The sequence below is a fragment of the Tupaia chinensis genome, unplaced genomic scaffold (assembly GCF_000334495.1).
Source record: "Tupaia chinensis unplaced genomic scaffold, TupChi_1.0 Scaffold000686_1, whole genome shotgun sequence".
NCBI lineage: Eukaryota > Metazoa > Chordata > Mammalia > Scandentia > Tupaiidae > Tupaia > Tupaia belangeri.
This window is the reverse complement of record NW_006160209.1, coordinates 126547-153886: the sequence shown is the minus strand read 5'-3', so window position 1 is coordinate 153886 and position 27340 is coordinate 126547. Positions and strand designations below refer to the sequence as shown.

The window sequence follows — 27340 nt, the reverse complement described above, 5'->3', positions numbered from 1 at the left end:
CATCCTAAAATTTACGTGAACCTCGAGGAATACCAAATAATAAAAAAAATTTTGTAAAATGTATCACACTTCCTAATTACAAAATGTAATAAAAAAATACTGCAATAATTGTGGCATATAGATCTGTAGATCAATTAAATAGAGAACCCAGAAATAAAGCCTCACATATACAATCAAGGGTTTTTTATGAGAGTCACAAGATGACCCAGTGGGAAAAGACAATTTTTTTCAACTAGTGAGAAAATTGGACATCCACTCCACCTGCAAAAGAATGAAGCTGTACCCTTAACTTTAAAAATAAGCCTAGGGAACCAGCAGTTAGAGTAATGGCTATGTCGCTGGACTCCCACGTAGTCGACCACAGTTCGCGTCCCGGACATGGTGGCTTGAGACTCACGCCGGGCGCATATGTGTGCATGCCCAGGATCCCAAGAGGAGAGCAGAGGAGAGGGGACTGCCGTGTGACCATCCCCCCTGGGGGTGATTTCTCACTTTTCTGTCTCTATGTCTCTCTCTATCTGTCTGGCGACCACACGTGCCCTATAGTGAAAACCTCTCCAAAAAATAAAAAATAAATAAGCCTAAATGGAACCAACAGATGGCTAATGGCTACGTCACTGGGCTCCCATGTAGTCCTGAGGTTTGAGTCCTGGCACACCAGGAACGTGTTCATGTGTGCCCAAGATCCTAAAAGGAGAATGGAGGAGAAGGGATTACAGCATAGCCATCCCCCGGGGGGGGGGGAGGGGATCCAGGGGGGTGATTTCTCACTTTCTGTCTCTTTGTCTCTCTCATGAGCGCATGCCTCCTATAGCAAAAACCTCTCAAAAAAAAAAAAAACCTTAAAATGGATCAAATGTCTAAGCATAGAAACTAAACCTATATTACTCTTACATTTGTGCACCAAAAGACCTTATCAACAGAATAAAAAGGCAAACCATGGGGGCCAGCAGGTGGCATGGTGGTTAAGGGTGCTGGACTCCCATATGGCCAGCTGTGGTTCAAGTCCCAGAACTGGTGGCTTGCTTTCTCACTTTAACTCTCTCTCTCTCTCACTCTGTCCCCTCTGGTCAAGTTTAAATAAGTAAATAAACAAATAAATAAATAAATGCAAACCATGGAATGGTTATTAAAAAAATTACAAATCATATATTTTATAAGGGGTTGATATCCAGAATATATAAAGAACACAAACAACAACAGAAACAACCTGATTTTAAAATAGGCAAAAACTTAAATAAAAATTTCTTCGGGGAACCAGCAGTTAGCGTAATGGCTATGTCGCTGGACTCCCACGTAGTCGACCGCAGTTCATGTCCCAGACCCGGTGGCTTTAAAACCCGCCAGGCGCGTGTGTGTGCATGCCTAAGATCCCAAGAGGAGAATGGAGGAGAAGGGATTGCGGCGTGACCATCCCCCATGGGGGGTGATTTCTTGTTTTCTGTCTCTGTGTCTCTCTCTGTCTGTCTGGTGAGCGTACGCGCCCAAAGGAAAACCGCCAAAAAAAAAAAAAAAATTTCTTCAAAGAAGATTAAAAAGTGGCCAGGACCAGCAGGTTGCATAGTAGTTAAGGGTGCTAGACTCTCACATGACCAACTGCAGCTCCAGTCCTGGACCTGGTGGCTTGCTTTCTCACTTTCTCTCTCTCTCTCTCTTTCTCTGTTTCTCTCTGGTCAAATTATAATAAATAAATAAAGTTAAGTAAAAACAATTCTTCTAAAAAAAAAATAAATAAGTGACCAAAAAGCACACAAAAAGATGTTCAACATTACTAGACATTAGGGAAATGTAAATCAAATTCACAATAGAATTCTATTTCACATACATTAGGATAGCTACTAAACATAAAAATAAAAACAGAAATAAAAATAAAAAAGCAAGTGTTAGTGAGGCTGTGGAGGAATGAGAACCCCTATGCATTGATGCTAAAAATATAAAACAGTAGAACCACTGTGGAAAATGTATGGCAGTTTCTCAGAAACATTAAAAATAGAATTATTTTATGATCCAGCACACTTTTTAGTATATTCTCAAATAACCAGAAACCAGTATTTCAACAGCTATTTGTATATCCATGTTTACAGAAGCATTATTCACAATAGTTACAAGATGAAAACAGCTCTAATGTCGACTATGGATAAATTAACAAAATATGGTATGGGTAGACAAGGGGATATTATTTAGCCTAAATAAACAGGAAAATTCTGATACATGCTACGATATAGATGAAACTTGAGGATATTATGCTAACTGAAATAAGCCAGACACAAAAAGACAAATACTATGTGATTGCATTTATATGAGGCACCTAAAGTGGTCAAATTCAGGGAAATGGAAAGTAGAAAGGTGGTGCCAGAGGTTGGAGGAAAGGAGAAACAGAACATAGCATGTAATGAATACAGAAGTTTTATTTCAGGAGATCAGAAAGTTAGGAGATGGATAAAGGTGATGGCTGTGTAACAATGTGAACGTACTTTCTGTCACTAAATTTTATGCTAAAAAATGGTCAATATGATAATTTTATGTTATGTATACATTACTATGATTTTTTTAAAAAGAAGAAAAACCAGATCTATTATTTGTGGGGCTCTAAAATGTTACAGAAAAACTTATTTAGTAGATTACATGAGGCACAAAACTTCCTAAACCACATAAACACACAAAATACTTAGTCTGAGGGTTTTTTCTTCTTCTTTTTGTAAACAACATGCTACAACCATACCACCTGTGTGTAGTTTAATGTCTGAAGTTCCCTTCCCCTATTTTACAAAATTTAGGACTCTCTTACTTCCAAAATTACTCTATGGTTTATGAATTCTGTGTGTGCATTTGATTTCTATGTGTAACACCTGCCAGCTGCTCAAGTAATTATACTCTCCATGTTACCTACATTACTATGGTTACCAAATTAAAAAAAAAAAAAACAACTATAAAACCGAAAAGAAATACAATCATATTTAGGTGTTTATAAACTATTTTAAATGTAAATTTATATCATTGCCACCTAACAGTAAATAGTAATATGTATTTTAGAAAGCAAAGTGCACATAATAAAACATTCCAAAGACAGCTATCAAACTACTACTAACTCTGTGTGTGTGTGTGTGTGTGCGTGTGTGTGTGTGTGTGTGTGTGTGTGTGAGAATGCGTGTGAGTATGTGTGTGTGTGAAGGGTCAGGAGGCCCCTAAAAAGGTTTAACTGACTATCGGGTTGTTAGTGATATGGCTCTGGCTGGATTGTAGAAAACTATTTAAGGTGTTTATCTGACAACATTTTACCCTAATAATCACATGAATACAATATATCAATTTATGAATCAGGAAATGAGTGGGATTTCTTTAGGAAATTCGAAGTTCATAAACCTTGCTGTTTATGTAAAACTATTAAGCCGCTTTTGACTTATTTTCTTTTGTAACATTTTCAATTAAATGACAGAGATGTGGAAGATTATCTTGTATGTATAATATAGCAGCCCAAATTGTAGTACTTTAGTATCAGAAGGAACAAATACTAAAGAAGAATAATGTCCCTACATCTCCTTATCTATTTACCTCCTGAGCATAAGTACTTTTCAAGAAAATAAGAGAAAGTAAATTATCAAACAAATACCAAAAGCTTGAAATATTGCTAAGGTCACCAGCTGGATTTGGACAACAGGCAGGATTTGAGAGTGGCACAAGCACATCAGTTCTAGCTTGAAGAATTATTAAATTTTATGAGCTTTGCAATTCATTCATCCCAGAAATAGTTTTTAATAATGTCTATTACTCAGGTTCAGGGCTACCACTTTGGAGACAGAGGAAGACTGCTCTCATATAATGGGGGAAATGGTCCTGGATTCTGTTCAGATCCATCACCTACTAGCCATCTAATCAGTTATTTACCAGGATTTTTTCTTCTTCACTTTTTTTATCCTCAATAAAGCATATAAACATGTGCATGAAGGAGAAGAAGAAAGAGAGAGAGACTTCACAGGGTCTGGTCATGCTGCCATCCCCTTCCTCCAGTCCATTGGATCTTGGCACTAGCCTGTGTGTCCAGCGTGTTTCAGGTAGATAAGGCTAAAAATTTGAACCATGGTCACCATGTGGAATCCAGCTTCTCGATACCGCATTGTCACTGTACCATGGCTGGCCCTACTTAACAGTTCTCTAAAGTTCATTTTCTGATCTATAAAGTCATAATATCCTCTTAGAAGACTATTAGGAGGATCATATGAGACACAGATATAAGAGCTTAGAGATGATGAGAAATACGCATGATTTTAATGTTTGATAAAAAGTAATATATTGTTAACACAATGAGTTTTGAGAATTCAATTACCAAAGAAAAAAGAAAAACAGAAAACAAAAGCAAACAACAAAATACACTTCATGACTACTTCACTTTGTTAAGAGGCAAGCATTTGATGTGAATAAAGTATAGAACTATTTGGCCATGCAGAGATTATAAGAAAGAAAATTAGATGAATGGCATAAAAGTAGGAAAACATTATTTTTTCAAAAGGATAACTGAAAAAAAGCACAGATAATCAAAGAAAGAGTAAATAGTTTCCTTTGGACTGAACACAATCTATGGAAAAGAGCTTAGAACACTGAAAAAGTAAACTGGACATAAGGCCAAATTTAAAACTATCTTGAGTTTCAAATTAAAGCACTAGAAATAAAAGCAGTGTGTGATATTCTGAATTATGCTAAAGGGGGACACCTGGCAGGAGTATATAAAAATAAATTGATGATAATGAAAGAGTATGTGGAGAAATGGTTAAAAGACAATTGCAGTAGTCCAGGCAAGAACTAATAAAGACTTAAACTAGAATAGGAATGGACCAGAAAGCAAGCATTGATAGAAGATTTGACTGCAATAGATTAATAGAAATGATCGCTAGAAACAAAGTAGAGGAAGAACTTCCAGATAACCTATGTGACTTAGAGGATGAAGATATCGCTAACATAAATGAAGAAACACATTAACTAACATGAACAGACATCAAGTGCGACAAGAAAACCCTTCCTTACAGTGAACTTCTAACGTGCTTTCACCTGCACATAGGTGTGTATATAGAGACAAGACAAATACATATACATTTTATTCACATACATACAAACACTTTAGATTTTTGCAGAAAGAATTATCCATGGATTTATTTCACATATCTTATAACTGGTATCTTGGCAGCTTTGAAACTTAATAAAAATTATTTTTAAAAATATGCAATAAAATGTAACAAACTTGTACTGAAATTATATTTGCTTTAGAAGAATGACATGCTTAGACAACGGTAGACAGATTTTCTAAAGATCATCATATTCTATTCCATTCAACTCAGACACAAAGGACTAGTTTTACTATTCATTATGTGGAGAGCTCCTTAAAATAAAAGAATGCAATAAAAAGAATGCAGTATTTTTAAAGTTCAAGCCATTCTTCTTAGTTTATACTTACTCTCTGTAACTCCCATTTTTCAATAAGATGTTCCACTTCACCGCCAAGAACCGTAGTGTTAGAGTCATTCAAAAGCAGAAATCCATTTTTTACGTCAATAACACCTGATAGTTTAACTTTAGTTCCAGGAGGTGTGTTCAGGCTGAAATAAGGGGAAAAGTGTTAAAAGTTCCTCCCCAAACTGGAATTCATTCTTATAGTATGAACTAATAAAGTTCTTCAAAATGTACTAATATCAATACTATTTTTCAGGAGACTGGATATATTGTAATAAATACGTCATCAGGGAGGAAGCCAGAAAACCAGGTGCAATATTGTAATTTTTCAGCTTAACAACCAAGAAATGAGCTTCAGTTTCCATATATTAAAGAAAATGAAGAAAAGAAAAGAACGTGGACAGTAATAATCACATCTCACAAAGTTGTGGTAAAGACAAACAGAATAAAAGTCCTTTCTCAACTATGTCACACTACACAAATGTAACTACCATGTTTTTTCCACTGAGTACTGGCTCTAGATTACAAAAATATACTATAGTATAAAATTAAATTTCAATACAGAAAAAAATAATTGACCAGTAATAATCTTGAACTGTAACACCTACCTGAACTTTATTTTTTTTCTTTTTTTCTTTCTGTCTTTCTTTATTTATTTCTATTTATTTATTTATTTTTTGGAGAAATTTTCACTATAGGGCACATGCGCTCGCCAGACAGACAGAGAGAGACATAGAGACAGAAAGCGAGAAATCGCCCCCCGGGGGGATGGTCACGCCACAATCCCTTCTCCTCTGTTCTCTTCTCGGGATCTTGGGCACGCACCCACACGCGCCCAGCGTGAGTTTTAAGCCACCGGTCCAATATGCGAACCGCGGTCAACTACGTGGGCGTCCAGTGACATAGCCATTACGCTAACTGCTGGTTCCCCCTGAACTTTATTAATCCATACAAAATAATGTTCTTTTTTTGTTAACCATCTAGTTAAAGACTGATAGCTATTTATATAATAACTTTAAAAGAACTTTTTACACACTAACTTTACATAGTATTTAAATGCTAATTTTAAAAGACCTTTTTCTATAGTAACTTAACATTACCAGATTTGGGCAAGTATTCCACCATTACTCCTTTTACAAAATTAAGAAATGAGATATTTGACCTCTTACCAACCTTTTTGTAAAGGAAAAAATTAAAAAGTAAGAAATGCATTTTGCCATAAAAGTTTGCTCAAAAACATATATACTGAACCCCACCCCATCTCTTCCCTTGTGCAGTAAAGGTTAAAGTACTCCAAATAAAACTGCTAAAGTAAAGACTGCCCTAAAGCACTTAGAATAAATTAGAGAGTTATTCTGAATTTGGGCCAGCACATAGCCTAGTGGTTAAGAAAGCTGGATCCCACATGGCAGACTGGTTCAAATACTAGCCGGGGTACCAGGGCAGCATAAAAAACACACTGGGCATATGTGTGTGTTTTTATGTACCCAAAACCCTGACAAGATGGAGAAAATTCAGAAGGGTGTGTGCTCATACCCCACTGGGTTGCTTCCTCCTCCTCTTTCTCCCTGGCAAGGGCTTGTACCCTCTGGTGGTAGGGGTGGGGAGGAAAAACTATTCTGAAATGGCTTCACACTGTTCACATTTTAAAATGTGAAATTCACTATATACTGATAAATACAACAGCCAATTAGTGAGAGTGTTAATATCAGTGGTCTTTTTGAAAGTAGGTGGTTAATAAGAGAGTTTAGCAAGAAGAAACAGAGCATGCCTATTTTTAAAGCTTCATGAAGAGTAAAACAGATTATATACTAAAAATTATTCGGTACACTATATGTGAGTGTGTGTGTATATATACATTTTATATGTAAATAACATTGCAACGAAGCTATTAAATAATTCTGAGGGCGCAGCCTTGTAGACCAAAAGTTAAGTGCTATGTATAGGGAGCCAGATCCCACATGGCTGACCACAATTAGAATCTCAGCCCTGGTGGCTTGGAAAACATGCTAGATGAGTATACATCTGCATGCCCAAAATCCTACCAAAAGGAGAAGTGGAGGAAAAAGGATTGCGCTGTGGTCACACCCCATAAGGAGTTGCTCACTCACTCACACATGTCCTCTCTCTCTGGCAAGCACACATGCTCTCTGGCAATATATTTAAAATAATAATAATAAAATAAAATATTATTCTGAGAACCCCAAGCTTAATCATTCTTGGCCATTATTTACAACTTGTCATAAACACCCTTGCTATCCTAACCCTTAAGCAGAGAGCTCTGTGATAATAAATAGTAAACTTAGAACAATGCTGTCAGACTTCAAGCTCAGTAACAACTAAATACAGTTAAATTAAGCGAAGAAGTTTCTTCCCAAGTTCAGGCAATTAGCAAATTCAGATTTCCATAACTGTATAGTTCTTTTAGGGATAAATAAAAAGATATGCACTATGGACCCTGGGATGCTGTATTCTTTACCTTTAAAGAAATTATTAATAAATTATATCACTTATGTAAGATCTATCTATTTTTATTCTTCAAAACCTCTTCTAGTCAATAATTTCATACAAGTAGCTAAAATTTTTAAAATGCAATCAAAATGTAGGGATGCACTAAATTAAATACAAAAAACTATATAAGGACTTAAAAATTGGATGTAAATTATAGGAATATTTAAAAATAATAACATAACTTTAAAACTACAACTAATCCATAAATGAATGATAAACTAAATTTTGTACAAAATAACTGCATCCTTCCCAAACTCTCCCTAATAGTCTAATTTTTTGTGTACGGATCTACAATTTCATTAGAGTAACTGAGAAGAGACCCACCAGAATAAATCCAGTTCTATTCCCAGAAAAGGAAATTAAGAACTAAAATATGAATATAATTCTAACTACATTATCTTTAGGACCATAATTAACTCTTATTCAGAGAGTACATTGGGTCATTGGAAAAGTCATGATGCATTTTTGCATAGAAAAATAGATTAATTAATACATCATGACTTTTCTAACAACCCAATATTTTGGTTTAAAAGCTATTAATATTTTTATTAGGATGCTGAGGTACCTCTAGTCTCTATTCATTGCAATTAAAAAACAAAACAAGGGAACCAGCAGTTAGCATAATGGCTATGTCACTGGACTCCCACGTAGTTGACCGCAGTTCGCGTCCTGGACCCGGTGGCTTAAAACTCACGCCAGGCAAGTGTGCGTGCGTGCCCAAGATCCCGAGAGGAGAAAGGAGGAGGAGGGATTGTGGCGTGGCCATCCCCGCTGGGGGGTGATTTCTCGCTTTCTATCTCTCTGTCTCTCTCTGTCTGGCAAGCGCACGCACCCTATAGCAAAAACCTCTCAAAAAAAAAAATTCCTATTTAATGTCATACATCCATATCAGCACCTGGTTTATTCTATCTACAGTGTTTTTACCTTCCTTCCAAGATAACCACAAGCCAAAATGATTTTGAAAAGTCTTCTGATTGTTCACGTGTAAGAATAGTTTCTAAGTCATCATTTTAATAGCACTAAACGTGTACATGCTACTTCGGTATGAGAAAAAGTGTGTGAGTAAATCATTTTTTCCACTGTCAAATTATTCAATACAGAAAAAGGCAATAGAAAGCATTGGGCAGGACCCTTCATTCTAAGCTAACCTTGTGTTTTTATTTACCTCAAAAAATACACAGCTGTAAATCAGAGCATGAGCCATTTTATGGCAAGCCTGCATTCTGGGTCATGCGTGACTCCCTTTTTGGGAAGCTGATTAGGAAAGGCTATTTCTCCACATAAGTAAGAGTCCTACTAGTCTTCAAAAAAAAGGACATAATCACAAAGCCCTCCCCATACTACTTTTGTAAATGGAGATCAACATATTAGATAAATATGTATTTGATCTTCTGAGGTAGAGGCCTCCTCTACCAGGGCAATATGGAAAAGTCCCACCAGATTAAATCGGGTTCTATTTAAATTAAAACAGGTTCTCTCTAATTGAGGGTTAGATTATGCAAAGCTGTCCATGGCCATTCATTCTGTAAATTATGAGTAATGGCCAAGAATGATTAAGCTTGATGTTCTTAGAATTTTTTTTTTTTTTTTTTTCAACCAAAGAGCATGTGTGCTCACCAGAGAGAGAGAGAGATAAAGGACGAGCATGTGTGCTCACCAGAGAGTGAGAGAGATAAAGGAAAACCCCCCATTGGGGTGTAGCCAGTGCAATCCTTTTTCTCCATTTCTCCATCCCAATAAGATTTTAGGCATGCCCAGGTACACATAACCAGCATGTTTTTCTAGTCACCAGGGCTAAAATTCCTATTGTGGTCAGCCATATGGGATCTGGCTCCCTATGTAGACACTGGTTGAGGGAAAGAAAAAAAGGGAAATCACTCAGGATGATATACAAGGCCTCAACCTGCTACATTTCCTCCCACATAACACTATTCCAACTCACCTAGGCCCTACACAGTGTCTTTGCCTGTGCTGGCCACCTCAACCCTCCCTGTCCCTATCACCACACCTTTCTCAAAACACCTACTTGTATTTTAAGACTTGTTTCTGGCTCCCCAAGGTAGAGATAATTTTATGGACTCCTAGTCCTTTCATTTCATATATTCATTACAATAATTCTATGCCAATATGTCTATTTCATTAGTATATAAGCTATGGGAGGCAAAATCTAAACAAATCCTATTTACTGTTCTACCTCCAGCATTAGATTCTTCTATGTAGAAGCACAGTAGAATCCAAATATTTGATAAAAGCTTGCTCGGGGATAATAGTACAGTCTAAGAGCTTATATTAAAGTTAAAATGCTCAAAGGACTCAAAGCAGCAAAAACACACCTGTAAAATGTCTAAGAAGAGAAAAAAATTGGGGGGAGGGGTACTACAGATATGTGATGAAAGTTGCTATAACACCCCAGAAAAAGAGCTCAAACTGGCCTAATGCAGACACTGAGGATAAAGACACTCTCTCTCTATTCTCATTGCTTTTCTCCATTCCAATTGGCATGACTCTAAAAGGCTCCCATAAAAATAGCCAAAAATAAGATTTCAAAAATAATTCCTTAGGGAGTTCCCTCTCATCTTAGGAAGTGGGGTGGCGCATACATGTTCCTGCCTTCCATTATTTCCTAAAAAGAAAACCTCACTAGCCTATACAACTTTACTAGAATATTAAAATGGACACTCTATTATACACGCAATTAGCTAGTGAGCTAACTATCAAGGTACAACTTTACTAGAATATTAAAATGGACACTATTATACACGCAATTAGCTAGTGAGTTAATTATCAAGAAAGACACCATAACATACTGCATTTTTTAAAATTCTAGGTTTTTTCTGAACCAACAGAATGACCTAAAATTTTCTAGCAAAATTGAAAACATTCATTTTATGCAAGAATACCTTAAATTTTACTTTTACAATAAACATTGAAGAGTAACCGACTTCTGTGATTTCTTCTGAAAAATTAAAACATATGCTTAAGAGTTCATTCTCCTTTTTTCACAGTTCTAAAAATCCATTTTGAATAACACTTTCAAACATACTATAACAAACAGACAAAATAAAGTCCCAATCACCTTATTTTTGACATATAACTGAATTCTACTGCTGTGCAACTTATATGACCGTCAGTCATCTGCAAACGCAGCATCCTTGGTGCAGCCTGAGACTCCTCATTATCCTTCGGTGCAGCAACATTACGAATTTTTTGAATTTGCAGAACACACGGACCTTCAAGCTGTTGAAATACAAAATAATAAAAATTACTTTCTAATCATGGTTGTGTTTTCACTTATTATGTTTCTCTTTTCCTTAATGCTTACAATTTACAAAAATAACTTAAATGTTGTTCAAAACGGAAATTATATCAGGTAGGATTTTGTTTGTTTTTCATATTTAAAGATAAAACTTCATAAAGGCCTTTTAAAGAATTTTTATTTGGTTTTTATAATTCTGAATTTATTTTCAGACAGTAATGAAAATTTACTTAGGAAAATAAAACTATATTTTTACTGGAAGGCATATTAATTGATATTTTTAGCTTTTGTGTTCTAAATTATTCAAATACCACCTACTTCTCCCCTCATATACATTAAAAATGTCTGGAAATAATGAAGTTGGCAATTTTTTAAGGAACATCAACTTTATGGCAGTTGTTCAAAAGAATAATTTCTGCTCAGACATCAAGTTTAAAGTGCACCCTCTTCTGGTATAAATGAAGAACACAATACTCCAAAATTTAAAGTTCACACTGAAGTATGAGCTACAGTGTACTTATTTTCACAATTCTCTTTTTAAATGATATTATTGAGTCATCAGAAGTCACAACACACTTTTGCACAGGAAAATGTGTAAATGATATTATTGAGTCATCAGAAGTCACAAGACAAAAAATTTGCACAGGAAAATGTGCCATGACTTTTCTGACCCAATAAATCTAATACTGTGTTATACGTGTTGGCAGTATAAAGAAGAAATGTTCTCTCTGGTCAAATTTTAATCAAATACAAAAAATAAAATTGGGCTAATTAAAGATAAATGTTTTATTTAATAAAATTTTATGGTAAAGCTAAGAAATGGTAGTAAAATCTGCTTACATGTCTGAGAAATACATTTAACATACAGTGATCATTTTGACATCATAAAAATATTTTTACTATTGTAATTTAAAGGGAAAAGACAAATTTTAATATAATTTTAATATGCTATAACATAAAATATTTCTATGCATATTAATTATATTTTCAATAGAGTAAAATATGAAAAGATTGACATTTATACTTAATTTCCAAAGTTAGCATGTATCAAGTGAAAAATTTATACTCCATATTTTGCTTGCATGGAATAATTTTTTTTTATAAATTTAGTACTAGAAAGTATGATTAGAAAAAAATAGTTTAAAATTTTATGTAATTTTCAGTTATGAAGAAAGTTCATTTAGTACTAGAAAGTATGATTAGAAAAAAAAATTTTATGTAATTTTCATTATGAAGAAAGTTACAAGTCCCATATCTTTAACAAACACAGATAAGCTGGTAATTCAGAATGTATATTTTCTTTAGCTTTTGTTAATGACATTTAAAAGACATTTAAATTAAATAATTAAAGTTACAGTTATTGCAATGTTCATTACTCTGTTTAGTTTTTCTTTCTTTTTTTTTTTATTTTGCCAGAGGGCGTGTGTGCTCATCAGAGAGATGTAGACCGAGAGAGAGAGAGAGGGAAGGGGAGAAAGTACCCCTTCCCATGGGGAATGGCCATGCCACAATCCTCTCTCCTCCATTTTTTCCTCCTGTCAAGATTTTGGGGATGCACACATATGTGCCCAGAATGTTTCTAAAGCCAGTAGGTTTGGGTTGGCCATTTCAAAATACTGTCTACTAATTTCAAAATACAAGTTATCATTTGGTCTAAATTCTCTGAACACAATGTAGCTAAATTAGAAATCTATAACAAAAAATAAAACAATTACCATATTCTAAAATAAAAACAAAGAAAAAATCATAAGATACACTAAAAAATTCTTAATACTGAATGATAATGAAAATATCGCTGCTTGGCTAATTATTTTCTAGTACTTTAATAATCATAATTTATTTAGTACTTACTAGATATATCAGAAAATGTGGCAGGACCTTTATACACATTATTTAATTTATCTCCAGAATTGTAAAGTACATTGCGATCATTTGTGTATCTTAAATGAGAAAACCGAGGGCAGAGGGTAAAATACTCAGCCAGAGGCCACATATCTAGTAAGAGACAGAATCAAAATGCAAATTTGGTTCTCATACCAAAGCATGCCTTTCTTCTACTGTGCTTTCTAAAGCCATAATAAAATTTGTTGCATTATAAAAACAAATGTAGGCATAAAGCACAACAAGAATATTAGTCTTTAAAAATTAACTCTGCTCAGAAAAGATCAGGACAATTAGAAGAGAAGTGCCACTTGAGTTGGGACTTGAGGAATAAACAGAAGTCAGCCTGGCAGCTGAGGGAAGGTCATACAAGTACTGTAATGACAACAGACATGAGGAAAGTTCGCAGTTACCTCATCTTGAAAATAAAACAAGAGTGGTAATAACTTCTATTTTCAATGCTGTTCTGAAGATTGTATAGATAATACAAACAAGTTATTTATAATGCTAGCACAGAGGATATTTTCACCTAACGAATGATAGAACAAGAGGATGACATTGATGATGATTTTACTAAAAACCAGGGTTCTCCTAGGTAAGTTTATGGACTTGGACCAAAAATGATCAAGAAGAAAGCCGGTCAAAAGCATCAAGCATCAAGGATATTGAAAGAAATATCTGGGAAGCTAGACCCTTGTCTCGATCTCAACATGTGTGTGTGTGTGTGTGTGTGTGTGTGTGTGTGTGTGTGATACACACACATACACAAAACAAGAGAGTTTAAGGTGAAAAAATAATTATAGCAAAAAAAAAAAAAAAACGTTTCTGGATCACAAATATGGTAGTATACTTACTAAAAGATCTAAAAGTATTTGCTCCTTAGGAAAGTTTTCTTTGCTTTTTTTTAAGGTTTTTGCCATAGGCTGTGTGTGCTCACGGGAGAGGAGAGAGGCAGTGAAAAAGTGTGAAATCACCTCCAGGGGAGATGACCATGCAACAATCCCTTCTTCTCCATTCCTCTCCTGGGACTTTGGGCATGCATGCACACACACCCAGCATGATTTTCAAGCAGCCAGGACAGGACTCAAACCGTGGCCAGCCATGTGGGAGTCTAGTGCCTTAACCATTATACCACCTGCTAGCTCCTCCTTAGCAATTTTTAAAATGTTTTTAAAATATCTGGTAGTTAAGACATGGATAACATAATCTTAAATAGTTTTTACCAAACTTGAGATTCCCAGAAAGTTAAAAACTACCAATTTATACATCAAAATAATAGCACATATAATTTGCTCTCACTCATCATTCAGAGAAATTACAGCAAATGAGATACAAGGAAGGTACTGGGGGATGCCCAGTGAAAAGTAATACTTTGTCCAGAGTATCATTTGCCAGTTTCCACATTATTCCTCTTCATTTTTTATTCTCTGAGAGAACTTTTTTAAAAATGTAAGGCAAATAGTTTATTTTTCAATAATCAGAAGAGTGTTTACCTAATATATTGCATTTTGTGTAGTCTTTTTTGAACTCCATTGAGTCCTATTAATAATTACTGATAAGCACTTGCAAATAAAACACAGAATCAGTTTCAGTATCTATTTTTGTGAAGCTTAGCCTACATATTTAATTTCAATAACTCACTGATAAGTTTTATTACTTAGTAAAGACTACATGGACATATAGGAAACATGATATGATTTTATTAAAATTGAAACTTCATATTTTTTCAATGATTTTTATTTTTAAAAATATCCTACTTCTAAACTGTGTGCAAGTTAGAAGGCATTCACTGACTTTGAATTTTAAGGCAGTGCAGCCATCTTGTGGTTTATGTTGGTATTGCCGAATCCATAAGTCGGTCATTTATTTCTACTTGAAAAAATTAGGTCTGGGTCATAGTTTTATATTTAAAAAGGCATACACAATCTGTCAGTTCTGGAACTTAGAAAAAATGAGCACATAACTAAAGGCCTTTCCCATTATAGCTCTACAGCAACACTTAACATTCTCACATTTCTATTTCATGAAAAATGGTCTATTTTACATCTAATCATTTTACATATAAACTACTGGGTTGTTGGAAAAGACATTTTTGCATAGAAAAACATAGAAACTCTACATCATGACTTTTCCAACAACCCAATAGATACATTATCATTTAGAATGCTTTAAAAGATGGGAGCAAGACAGTAGTCAACAGTATGTGCAATGCTTTGCAAGGATGACCCAGAGGGAGGCTCCAGGTTCGTGTCCAGACACCTCCCTGAGTATGCCAGGCACACACATGCCTGTGATCCAGACTAGCTGAAACTGGAGGTAGTTTGCAGTGTCAAGATTCTATTGAGAATGCTGTATCTTTGACACTCTGGATTCTATTGAGAATGCTGTATCTTTGACACTTTGGCTTATAGAAGAAATAAACTTTTTAAAAAAAATTTCAAAGGATAAAATGTGGCACAGAATAATCTAGGTCAGTAAGTTTTAAGTTGTTATTTATTATTGTTCGTTACATTCAAAGGAAATCTTTAAAAGCCACTGTGGGAAACTTTTAGAAACAAAAATGTTTGGAGAGAACAGAAGGAGCAGAGAAGGGTTTCATCACTACTATCTTGAGTACTCAGAGCAGAGATAAATTCTCAGAATTTCTAATGACATATACAGAGAAAATGGAAAATCAATAAGCCAGAAAGCTTCAAAGTTCTCTTCAGTAAACCAGTGGAAGGATGCTGACACACTGCTTTGACATTACTTACATTTCCTATGGAGAACTGTTGCACTCATCAGGCCTATCAAAGACTGCTGCCTGACTTGGGGTTGGATAACCTAGTGCTTTTCTAAGTACACTTCCCAGACCGGCAAAATCAACATCTTCTGAAAATTTGTTCAAAATACAAACTCTCAGGAGCTTGCCAAGACCTACAGAATTAGAAACTCTGGCAGAGGCAGGGATGTTTAGGGAACAGCAAGCTGTATTTCAGCCGAGTTCCAGGGCAATTCAGGTGAATTGATAATTCACCGGAGTCTGAGAACGTACTACTATAACCATAAAATGAAACAGCTTAAAACAAACAAACAAACAAACAAAACAACTGGAGAAGACTTTGAGAACAATAAAGATGAAAGAAAAGTCTGAGACTCAGAATAACCAAAACAACCAAGATAGATGGCTTTAGCAAAAGAAACTGGTGGCAGTGACATTTACAAGTCTTCAAGTATATGAAGAATTATTCACAAAGGAAGATAACCATATGTTTTTCATCTCCCCTGGGGGAATATAAAAAAGACATTACAGATTTTAAGTAACAAAAGAAGAAATTTAGGTAAAAATAAAAAGTTTGCTGTCGCAGTTTGTTGTTAAATTAAAATGAATTTCTGAAGGTAACTATAGAAACTTCATTTCTGAGTATCTACCTCAAAAACTAGAGATGATTAGAAGAAACGCTCTCTTAAATGCTGCCTCTGTGCTGCAGTGGTTGAACACTATGCTTTGTAAGCTGTATCATGTTTTAAGTACTGGCCTGGTAAGTTGAAAAACATACACGTATGCATGCTCCAAATCCTGACAGGATGGAAAAATGGAAAAAAAAAGATTGTGGCATGACCACATCACATTGGGAGGTGCTTTTTTCTCTTTCTCCCACTTCGGCAATTAAAAAAAAAATTTTTAAAGAAAAAGAAACCTTCTCTTATGGTTCTTATCAGCCAAATGACTGCCAACTATTGCACAAATGAACTAATATTTAGAAAATCTGAAAAAATATTACATTTCAGAATTTTTGGAATCTAAGGTACAGAAACTATTTAAACAGTGCTAAAATAATAATCTGAATTCGTACATGAAATATATCCACTGAAGTATTTCTTTAAATTATAATATTTCTTTAATTATTGATAATTAAACTATAGATTATCTATAGTTCCTTCTATTCTAAGGAACTACTATATTCCTTAATAGTTCAAAAAGAGACCAATAGCACAAATAAATTCTTGACTGATACAATTTATATGTATTTTCAAATAAAAAGAAGAAATTAAATATAAATGAATAGGAAATAAAAGACTCATCAGTTGATAGCTTAAAACAATGTATCCTTGTAGACTAGCAGGTGGCATAGCAGTTAAGGCACTAGACTACCCCATGGTTGTCCAGTTTGACTGCTGGACCTGGCAGCTTGAAAATCATGCCGTTCCACCTGTGTGCTGCCCAAAGTTCCAGGAAGAGAACGGAAGAGAAGGGATTGAAGCATGGCAATCCCCACATGGGGTGACTTGTCACTTTCCTTCTCACTGCCTCTCCCTCTCTCTAACGAATGCCCTATGGCAAAAAAAATGTATGTATATATATATAGGGGCCAGCAAGTGGCATGGTGGGCATGGTGGTTGAGAACACTGGACTCCCACATGGCCAGTAGTGGTTCAAGTCCCGGAGCTGGTTTTCCATCCTCCCCCACCCCGACACACACACACGCACACACACTCACACACACACTGTGTCCCTCTGGTCAAATTAAAAAATAAATAAAATTTAAGTTGTTATTTATTATTGTTCGTTACATTCAAAGGAAATCTTTAAAAGCCACTGTGGGAAACTTTTAGAAACAAAAATGTTTGGAGAGAACAGAAGGAGCAGAGAAGGGTTTCATCACTACTATCTTGAGTACTCAGAGCAGAGATAAATTCTCAGAATTTCTAATGACATATACAGAGAAAATGGAAAATCAATAAGCCAGAAAGCTTCAAAGTTCTCTTCAGTAAACCAGTGGAAGGATGCTGACACACTGCTTTGACATTACTTACATTTCCTATGGAGAACTGTTGCACTCATCAGGCCTATCAAAGACTGCTGCCTGACTTGGGGTTGGATAACCTAGTGCTTTTCTAAGTACACTTCCCAGACCGGCAAAATCAACATCTTCTGAAAATTTGTTCAAAATACAAACTCTCAGGAGCTTGCCAAGACCTACAGAATTAGAAACTCTGGCAGAGGCAGGGATGTTTAGGGAACAGCAAGCTGTATTTCAGCCGAGTTCCAGGGCAATTCAGGTGAATTGATAATTCACCGGAGTCTGAGAACGTACTACTATAACCATAAAATGAAACAGCTTAAAACAAACAAACAAACAAACAAAACAACTGGAGAAGACTTTGAGAACAATAAAGATGAAAGAAAAGTCTGAGACTCAGAATAACCAAAACAACCAAGATAGATGGCTTTAGCAAAAGAAACTGGTGGCAGTGACATTTACAAGTCTTCAAGTATATGAAGAATTATTCACAAAGGAAGATAACCATATGTTTTTCATCTCCCCTGGGGGAATATAAAAAAGACATTACAGATTTTAAGTAACAAAAGAAGAAATTTAGGTAAAAATAAAAAGTTTGCTGTCGCAGTTTGTTGTTAAATTAAAATGAATTTCTGAAGGTAACTATAGAAACTTCATTTCTGAGTATCTACCTCAAAAACTAGAGATGATTAGAAGAAACGCTCTCTTAAATGCTGCCTCTGTGGTGCAGTGGTTGAACACTATGCTTTGTAAGCTGTATCATGTTTTAAGTACTGGCCTGGTAAGTTGAAAAACATACACGTATGCATGCTCCAAATCCTGACAGGATGGAAAAATGGAAAAAAAAAGATTGTGGCATGACCACATCACATTGGGAGGTGCTTTTTTCTCTTTCTCCCACTTCGGCAATTAAAAAAAAAATTTTTAAAGAAAAAGAAACCTTCTCTTATGGTTCTTATCAGCCAAATGACTGCCAACTATTGCACAAATGAACTAATATTTAGAAAATCTGAAAAAATATTACATTTCAGAATTTTTGGAATCTAAGGTACAGAAACTATTTAAACAGTGCTAAAATAATAATCTGAATTCGTACATGAAATATATCCACTGAAGTATTTCTTTAAATTATAATATTTCTTTAATTATTGATAATTAAACTATAGATTATCTATAGTTCCTTCTATTCTAAGGAACTACTATATTCCTTAATAGTTCAAAAAGAGACCAATAGCACAAATAAATTCTTGACTGATACAATTTATATGTATTTTCAAATAAAAAGAAGAAATTAAATATAAATGAATAGGAAATAAAAGACTCATCAGTTGATAGCTTAAAACAATGTATCCTTGTAGACTAGCAGGTGGCATAGCAGTTAAGGCACTAGACTACCCCATGGTTGTCCAGTTTGACTGCTGGACCTGGCAGCTTGAAAATCATGCCGTTCCACCTGTGTGCTGCCCAAAGTTCCAGGAAGAGAACGGAAGAGAAGGGATTGAAGCATGGCAATCCCCACATGGGGTGACTTGTCACTTTCCTTCTCACTGCCACTCCCTCTCTCTAACGAATGCCCTATGGCAAAAAAAAATGTATGTATATATATATATAGGGGCCAGCAAGTGGCATGGTGGGCATGGTGGTTGAGAACACTGGACTCCCACATGGCCAGTAGTGGTTCAAGTCCCGGAGCTGGTTTTCCATCCTCCCCCCCCCCGACACACACACACGCACACACACTCACACACACACTGTGTCCCTCTGGTCAAATTAAAAAATAAATAAAAGAAGTTAAATAAAGTAATTCTTTAATATGTATATACATACATAAATTTTTTTTCCTTGTATTTAAAAAAGAGATCACTTTACTGGATCCACAAAGAAACAGAACATGGGGGACCAGCAGTTAGTGAAATTGCTATGTCGCTGGACTCCCATGTAGTTGACCGCGGTTCGAGTCCCAGACCTAGTGGCTTAAAACTCATGCCGGAAGCCTGTGCGTGCGCGGCCAAGATCCGAGAATGGAGGAGAAGGGATTGTGGTGCGGCCATCCCCCTTGGGGGGTGATTTCTCGCTTTCTGTCTCTCTGTCTCTCTCTGTCTGTCTGGTGAGCGCACGTGCCCTATAGGAAAAACCTCTCCAAAAGAAAAAAAACAAAACATGGAAAAAGGTTATAACGTGAATATGTATATACATGTGTAATGCAATAACCAAATGTTCTGAATGTTCCCTCATAATCTCATACATTAGTATGAATAAATTCACTATGTAAATTCAGTAATAGTTTATTAAGGTAACTAAAATAAAAACGTAAGAAAAGGTCCTTGCCCTGAACTCTGATGATATCTGGTCTTACATGTAAAATAAATTTGTCACAGTTATAATTCCTGAAGCAAGTTTTTAGTTTTGGCTTTTTGGGGTTTTTTTTAATGTTGAGAAGCCACCAAAGCTAGCTATTATTTATGCATGCAGGAGCCAGCAGATGGTGTAACAGTTATGTTGCCGGATTCCCACATGGCCAACCACTGTTCGAGTCCTGGACCTGGCAGCTTGAAACTCACACCAGGCACATGTGCATGCATGCCTAAAATCCTGGGAGGAGAATGGAGGAAAAGGGATTGATTGTGGTGTGGCCATCTCCACTGGGGGATGATTTCTCACATTCCCTCTCACTGTCTCTGTCTCTCTTTCTTTCCCCAGTGAGCGCATGCACCCTAAGGTAAAAACCTAAGGAAAAAAAAAAAAAAACACACACACACAAAAATGGATGCAGGATGTCACCACAACTGTAAATTTATAATCTGTCCACTTTTAAAATATTTTGCAGTTGCAGTCTTTACTGACAAAAAGCAATTCCAGTAATCTACTAGATGTGCATAGTTACTATAGTCGACATAATTTAGGAAGCAAGTTTTCTTTACCTTTTCTACCTTTCCACCATTGATGTCACTGGGAAGGAATTTCTTGCCAATTGTTCTCAGGTCTGTCTAAAATAAAAATATTACTATTAAAAAAGAAATATAGAAAAAAGTAAATTTAAATATAATTTCAAGAACAAAAGGAGAAACTAATATTTTGAAACAAGAAGTAAATAAGTGTCTTTTAACTAACTGTCCAATTCATACAAATAATCTTTTCAAACAACATAGTCTCATAAGTGAGTTCTTTAAAGTGTGCCAGTAAGGTAAACAGTAACCCTTAAGGCAATTTTAAGTATATTTCTTTAGATAACCTTCAAATTTATTAGCTCTTCTCTATTGAAATCTGAAGCTTGGTTTTATGTAAATTATGCTCTTACTAATGCCGCAATCCAAAATCAAATGTAGGTTTGAATAGATAAGCATAGTATATTTTTAACAACTGAATCACTCCTAATCTTCATGTACAGAGACATGAAAACACATTATTCTACAGGCTATGTAATCGATAATATAACAAAGCTACATAACATAGAACTATCCAAAGGAACAATACTATTTTAATAGCAAAGAAGATTTAGGAAGACTTAGAGGTAGACTTTACAATAACAAAATTTGTTCTATTTGCTTAAACAAATTACAGAAATAGAAACTGGGGAACAAATGACTATTAAAATCCAGAAGTATGTGCAACTCGAGAACTCAAAACATAGAAAAAGAAAATATAAGGCCTAATGTAAAAAAAGCTATAGAATTTGTGATATAAAGAGAACTTCAGCTACATGGTCTACCTAAAAAACAGAACTACTAAGGATTAAGTCCTCTTTAGAAAATGAAAACATAAAATAATGGCAAAAAATTTGTGCAGAGGAAAAAAAATATCAGCACTCATGAGAAAGGTCCAATTACTTAACCTAAGAAATTTTCTTAATGCTTGAGGGAGCAAAATTCAAGTAATAACTAAAGTTACACTGTTTCATTATTTCTGAAAATATAGTAAACGGGCTCATCAACTCAAGTACAAAATAAAAGAAAATAGATTTAAAGTGCATTTAATCACATAATTATGAGAGAAATTTTTGTTAGACTTAAGGAGAAAATACTAAACAATCAAAGTTACTACAAAGTGAAATGAATATATATAGAGAGAGGTAGCATAATCTTTGAACAACTACAATAATAGAATACTTGCTTGTGTGAAATATGCACATGAATAAGAAACAAGTATATAAAATTTTTCCTAGTCTTTTACTACTATGGTTCATAATTTTTTCTCAATGTAATGCAAGGATCACTCCTTAATTAAAACTCACTAAACAGAACTACTAGGCAAACTAAGTATCAAACAAGTCCAAATACTTGTTTAACAATGTTCATGCTCTTTGCAGCCTCAAGATGGCAACACGGTAAAAAGAACTACAAACAATACATTAGGCTGTATGTCATTTCACTTTGAAAACATCAAGTAATATACAGGTAAAGAAATTCGCTTTTTCACACTAGCCTTCCCTGGATGAGGATTGTTTCGAAAACTAAATGCTAATACATGACTTGCACACTCAGTGAAGGTTAGCTATCATGCTTATTTTAATGACCATAAAAGTTACATTTTGTTATCATCTGAGCCTATATTGACTAAATAACCATTAAGTCAATAATGTAACTAAGACTGTAGTTCACAAAAGTACAGGAATTATTTTGAAATCACTTGAAAGCTGAGTTGTCAGAGCTAAAAAGAAACACTACATTCAAAGTTTACATAACTTTTAAAGTTCTATACACACGTATAAGGAATGTTATTTCAATGTACTTTTTTAGCAAGAGGAAAATTATCTACCAGATCTTTAAACATTCTAAATTCAAAGCCAATGTATAACTACTACAAAGGCAATGTTATTATTCAGATGCCATTATATCAGGATTTCTAAAACAATGACTAGACCCAATAATATTTTTAAATTGAACACACACAAAAAATGATGCAGGAGAAATAGTTGGACTATAAAAATTTTGTTGATTTTCAAGGCATTTACTACATACTCATACACGATTCCTATTAATTCAAGTCAATTCAAGAGAATGTCTATTTGGCAAGTAACTTTATAGTATACAGACTCTTAAGAGAAATAAAAATATATAATGTTTTCAATTTCTTACTAATAGTTAGTATTCAGTAATTTAAGATTGGACTATCACTTAATTGTTTTCTAAATAATCCAGGTGTGTTAACTCCAAACTACATGCTTGATTTCAATGATAATTTTTCATATTTTTAATATCCTCCTATTTCACAAAGTAAAAAAATCAAGAATACTCCTTTTCAACATAAAAATCTAAAAATAGGGCCAACTTATAGCTGGTAGTTAGAAGAGCTAGCTCCCTCATGACCAACCATGGTTTGAATCCAAGCCCTAATAGCCTAAAAAATAATCTGGGCACACATGCATATATGCTCAAAATCCTGATGGAATATGGAACTGGAAGAAAAAGGAGTCCTACATGACTATTTCCAGTGGAAGGTACTTCCTTCTCTAGCATGCACAAGTTCCCTCCAGCAAATAAAAGAAAAAACTGCCTAGGGAATATTGATCCCTCCAGCAAATAAAAGAAAAAACTGCCTAGAGAACACTGACATTTATAGGCATAAATAACATACATAATTTTCAACTAATTTAAAAAATGTAGTCCTTTGCTTATTAAAAACCTAAACATTCTGCTCAGAAACAAACAAAAGGATCTTGGTGGTCTAACTGAAAAAATATCTAAGAAGCTAAAAGAAAATGACTTGGAGTTCAGAACATAAATTCTATCTGTTTAGACCCAAGTAAAATTTTAAAAATATAAATTTCAGTGATACTTGTACACTTATTTAAACTTTAAAAATTCATGGCACCCACCACTTTTGCTTTATGTTATATTGATTGTACAGTAATATGAGGAATTTGTCAAATAATCATTCTTTTCTGAATTTATTTATCATTTATCACAATATATAAATTTGTTAATAGACTACTATAGTAAGTCAACACAAAAAATCTACCAGAGGCAGGATCCAGCAGATGGCATAATGGTTATATCGCTGGACTCCCACATAGTCGATTGTGGTTCAAGTCCTGAGCCCAGAGGCTTAAAGCTCATGCCAAGTATGTATGCCTGTGTGCCCAAAATCCCAAGAGGAGAATGGAGGACAAGGGATTATTGCGTGGCCATCCTCCCTGGAGGGGTAATGTCTTACTTTCTGTCTGTCTGGCAAGCACACACATCCTATAGCAAAAAAAAAAAAAAAGAAGAAGAAGAAAAAAACTGTCTTAAAAAAGCGACAAGGCTAAATATAGGATTGAAAAAAAAATTGGTTAGTACAATTTTATTTCAAACAACTCTTCCAACTCTTTTTAAAAATTCAAAAGCCAATCCAATTATGGAAAAATATGGTGACATTCACCAAAATATTAATACTTAAAGTAGGTTTAGCTTTCTCATTTGCTTTTCTGTATTTTTCTGCAATGTTCTATAAAAATTATTACTTTTAGGGATCAGCAGTTAGCATAATGGCTATGTCACTAAATTCCCATGTAGTCGACCGCAATTTGAGTCCTGGACCCGGGGACTTAAACTCACGCCAGGCATGTGTGCGTGCATGCCCAAGATACCGAGAGGAGAACGGAGGAGAAGGGATTGTGGCATGGCCATCTCCACTGAGAGGGTGATTTCTGGCTTTCTGTTTCTCTCTGTCTTTCTGGCGGCACCCTATAGCAAAAACCTCTCAAAAAAAAAAAAAAATATATATATATATATTACTTTTATTATAGGAAAAGTATTTTAAAATAAATACAATTTTCAAAAAAATTAAACCCTACCTAGAAGTTCCATGTAAATTAAATTACAATTTGTTTTAATGAATGGTAAGTTTTACTACTAAAATATAGCTACTATAAATGTTATAAAATTCTATAACTGATCACAGGTTGAAAAAGTATTCACTAATTTTTTTTTCCTTTTTCACTGGATTCTGTATTAATAGATGCTAATACTTGGCTGATGAAGAGATTACTAAATTTAACAAACATCATACAACTTCAAATGGACAAAAAAAATAAAAGATGTACTACATATTACTTATCATCAATTTCAGTTTATCTTGAGATATTTTTCATGAATATAGCTTCCAGATTAAAGATGTTTAAAAGTTAATAAACGTAACCTACATTGAGAGCAATCAGGATGATGTCATTTACATTGACTTTGTCGGGAGAACTTGTGCAAGCTTCAATGCCTTCATCTGAAAGATACCTGTTAAAATAAAATAAATGGCTTAATATTACCTAAAATCATAATAAACCAAAGTTCTTTGCTTACGTCTACATGCAGCTGTGTTCTCTATTAGAGAGTGCTTCTACTAAAAATTCTAGGAAAAGAGTCCTAAATATAAAATCCCTATTTATTTACTATTTCTGTTAGAACAAAATAAATAATTATATTTTTCCTCTTTTGTACCCTTAAAAGGACATTGCATCAATAAAATCATCCATATGCTTTCTAAGAAAAGCTATTTTTTTAGGAATTATTTTATTTAACTTTCTTTCTTTCTTTACTTATTTTAATTTGACCAGAGAGGGACAGAGCGAGAGACAGAAAGAGGGCAAGTGAGAAAGCAAGCCACCAGGTCCAGGACTCCAACCATGGTCAGCCATGTGGGAGTCCAATGCGTTAACCACTACGCCACCTGCCAGTTCCAAGAAAAGCTATTTAAATGTTGACATACTTCCTAAGAAATATATGAGCTACTCTTTGCTAACATACAAATATAATATCTGACTTAATAAATATTTGGAAATATATTCAACTCTTTAAAGAGATCAGGAAGTGCTATAAAACAGAACTAAAAACTGCATAGTTTAAAACATTCCAGCAGATATTTCCTCTGGGAGACCTTCTCAAGTCCCTCTTCTCTAACACTATAGTCTCAAAACCTTTCAATAAATTCTATTGACTCCAAGTGACACAAACATAGGTACTTTCTTACCATTTTTTTACTTTTCCTATTCCTTTTCTAGGTTTTTTTACTTATTGTCTTATTTCCCCTGTGTTGTTTTATCCAGTCCTAGCCAACCATATATTTGTCAATGATGATAATTAATTGAAGAGTAAAGATATAATCAAATCCAAAAGAGGGGAAAAATCATATCGTCCCATGCATACAATGCAGATATTCTGAAATACTTTGTTAAATTCTACCAAAAAGATCAACTGTAAAAGTGCCCATTAACATCTCACTTTTTTTGTAATTGGTATCAGCTCCTTTAACCAAAGGGCTAATGCTACGATTTCCACTGTAGACATTCTCCCACTGCTAAAAGAATCTGAGATTCTTAATCTAACAGTGGTAATTCAAACTCACTCTGAAAGCCAGCAATTTCACCATCAACCCCTAACTCTCGGCTGCTTCTAAAACATTTATCAATGTAAACCATAAGTGGAGACAACAACCAAAAATTATAGAGCTTTAAAAAGTCAAGAATGGCTGAGTGTGATGGCATGTGCCTATAATCCCAGAAATTTGCAGAAGCTGAGGCAGGATCAGAAGCTCAAGGCCTGCAGAAGCTGAGGCAGGATCAGAAGCTCAAGGCCAGCATGGGCAACAGAATGAGACACTGTCTTCTAAACCAAGAAAAAGAAGCAACAATGAAATATTTCTCCAAAGTAAAAGAGCAGGTGAAGAATAATATGAATAATTTGGACCATACAAAAGAGCAGAAGACTAAAGTTGATAAACCTATGAGCAAGACCAAGGAGATAAAAGTCAGGAAAGTTTGTCTATAAATCAAAGCAAGAATATTACAAAATCAGGTACTTATTAAAATGTAAGACCCTGGGACCAGCAGGTGACATGGTGATTAAGGTGCTGGACACACCCACATGACTGACCATGGTTCAAATCCTGGACCTGGTTGCTTGCTTTCTCACTTTCCCTCTCCCTCCCAGTGTCTCTCTCTCTGGTCAAATTAAAATAAGTAAATGAATAAATTAATTTTTAAAAATTTTTTATAATAATAAAAAATAAATAAAAATTTTAAAAGTAAGACCTTGACAGTGCTAAACTAAAATAATGAATAAATTGTAGTTAAGTGGGTTAGAAAACAAAAGTGCTAAGTATATAGAATGATTAGGGGTTTGGCAGGAATGACCAGTAAGTGACCATGGGATACAATTGTTGCCAATAAATTTAAATGGTTAAAACAATGCTTTAATTCAAAAGGGCAATGGTAATTTCCTTGTTACCCTGTTAAATTTTCACTGCTCATTGCCATTAACTTATCTATAATTCCAATTAATCATCTTATAAGTTCAGTTGCATAAAGAGTAATTAAGTCCCTATCATGTGATAAGTACTGTGGGAATCAGTAATAAGATTACTAAAATGATGAAAATTCAACACCTGCCTTCAAGGAGTTCACGGTCTCTACAGCATATCACAATATATGGACAGCTATCCTACATGGCCGAAACAACTATAAATGAAACATGACGGGATGCCAAGGGACTAGGAG

At 34.7% G+C, this 27340-nt stretch overlaps 1 protein-coding gene across 6 annotated transcripts in view; it reads right to left on the bottom strand.

Moving 5' to 3' along the window:
- Positions 1 to 27340, bottom strand: part of TDRD3 (tudor domain containing 3) — a 154123-nt gene that overhangs the window by 81634 nt on the left and 45149 nt on the right. For 4 of the 6 annotated variants that reach the window (XR_001371296.2, XM_014592405.2, XM_014592406.2 and 1 more), the window contains exons 1-4: positions 24998 to 25082; positions 20796 to 20861; positions 11030 to 11190; positions 5447 to 5588 (exon numbers count right to left, since the gene is read on the bottom strand). Coding sequence is in view for 5 of the 6 variants with exons in the window: in XM_014592405.2 (XP_014447891.1) it covers positions 5447 to 5588; positions 11030 to 11103 (216 nt within the window). In the remaining variant the exon portion in view is untranslated. Of the gene's footprint in view, positions 1 to 5446; positions 5589 to 11029; positions 11191 to 20795; positions 20862 to 24997; positions 25083 to 27340 lie in introns of those variants that run through there. The other 2 variants (XM_027776610.1, XM_027776609.1) reach the window with 1 other exon arrangement.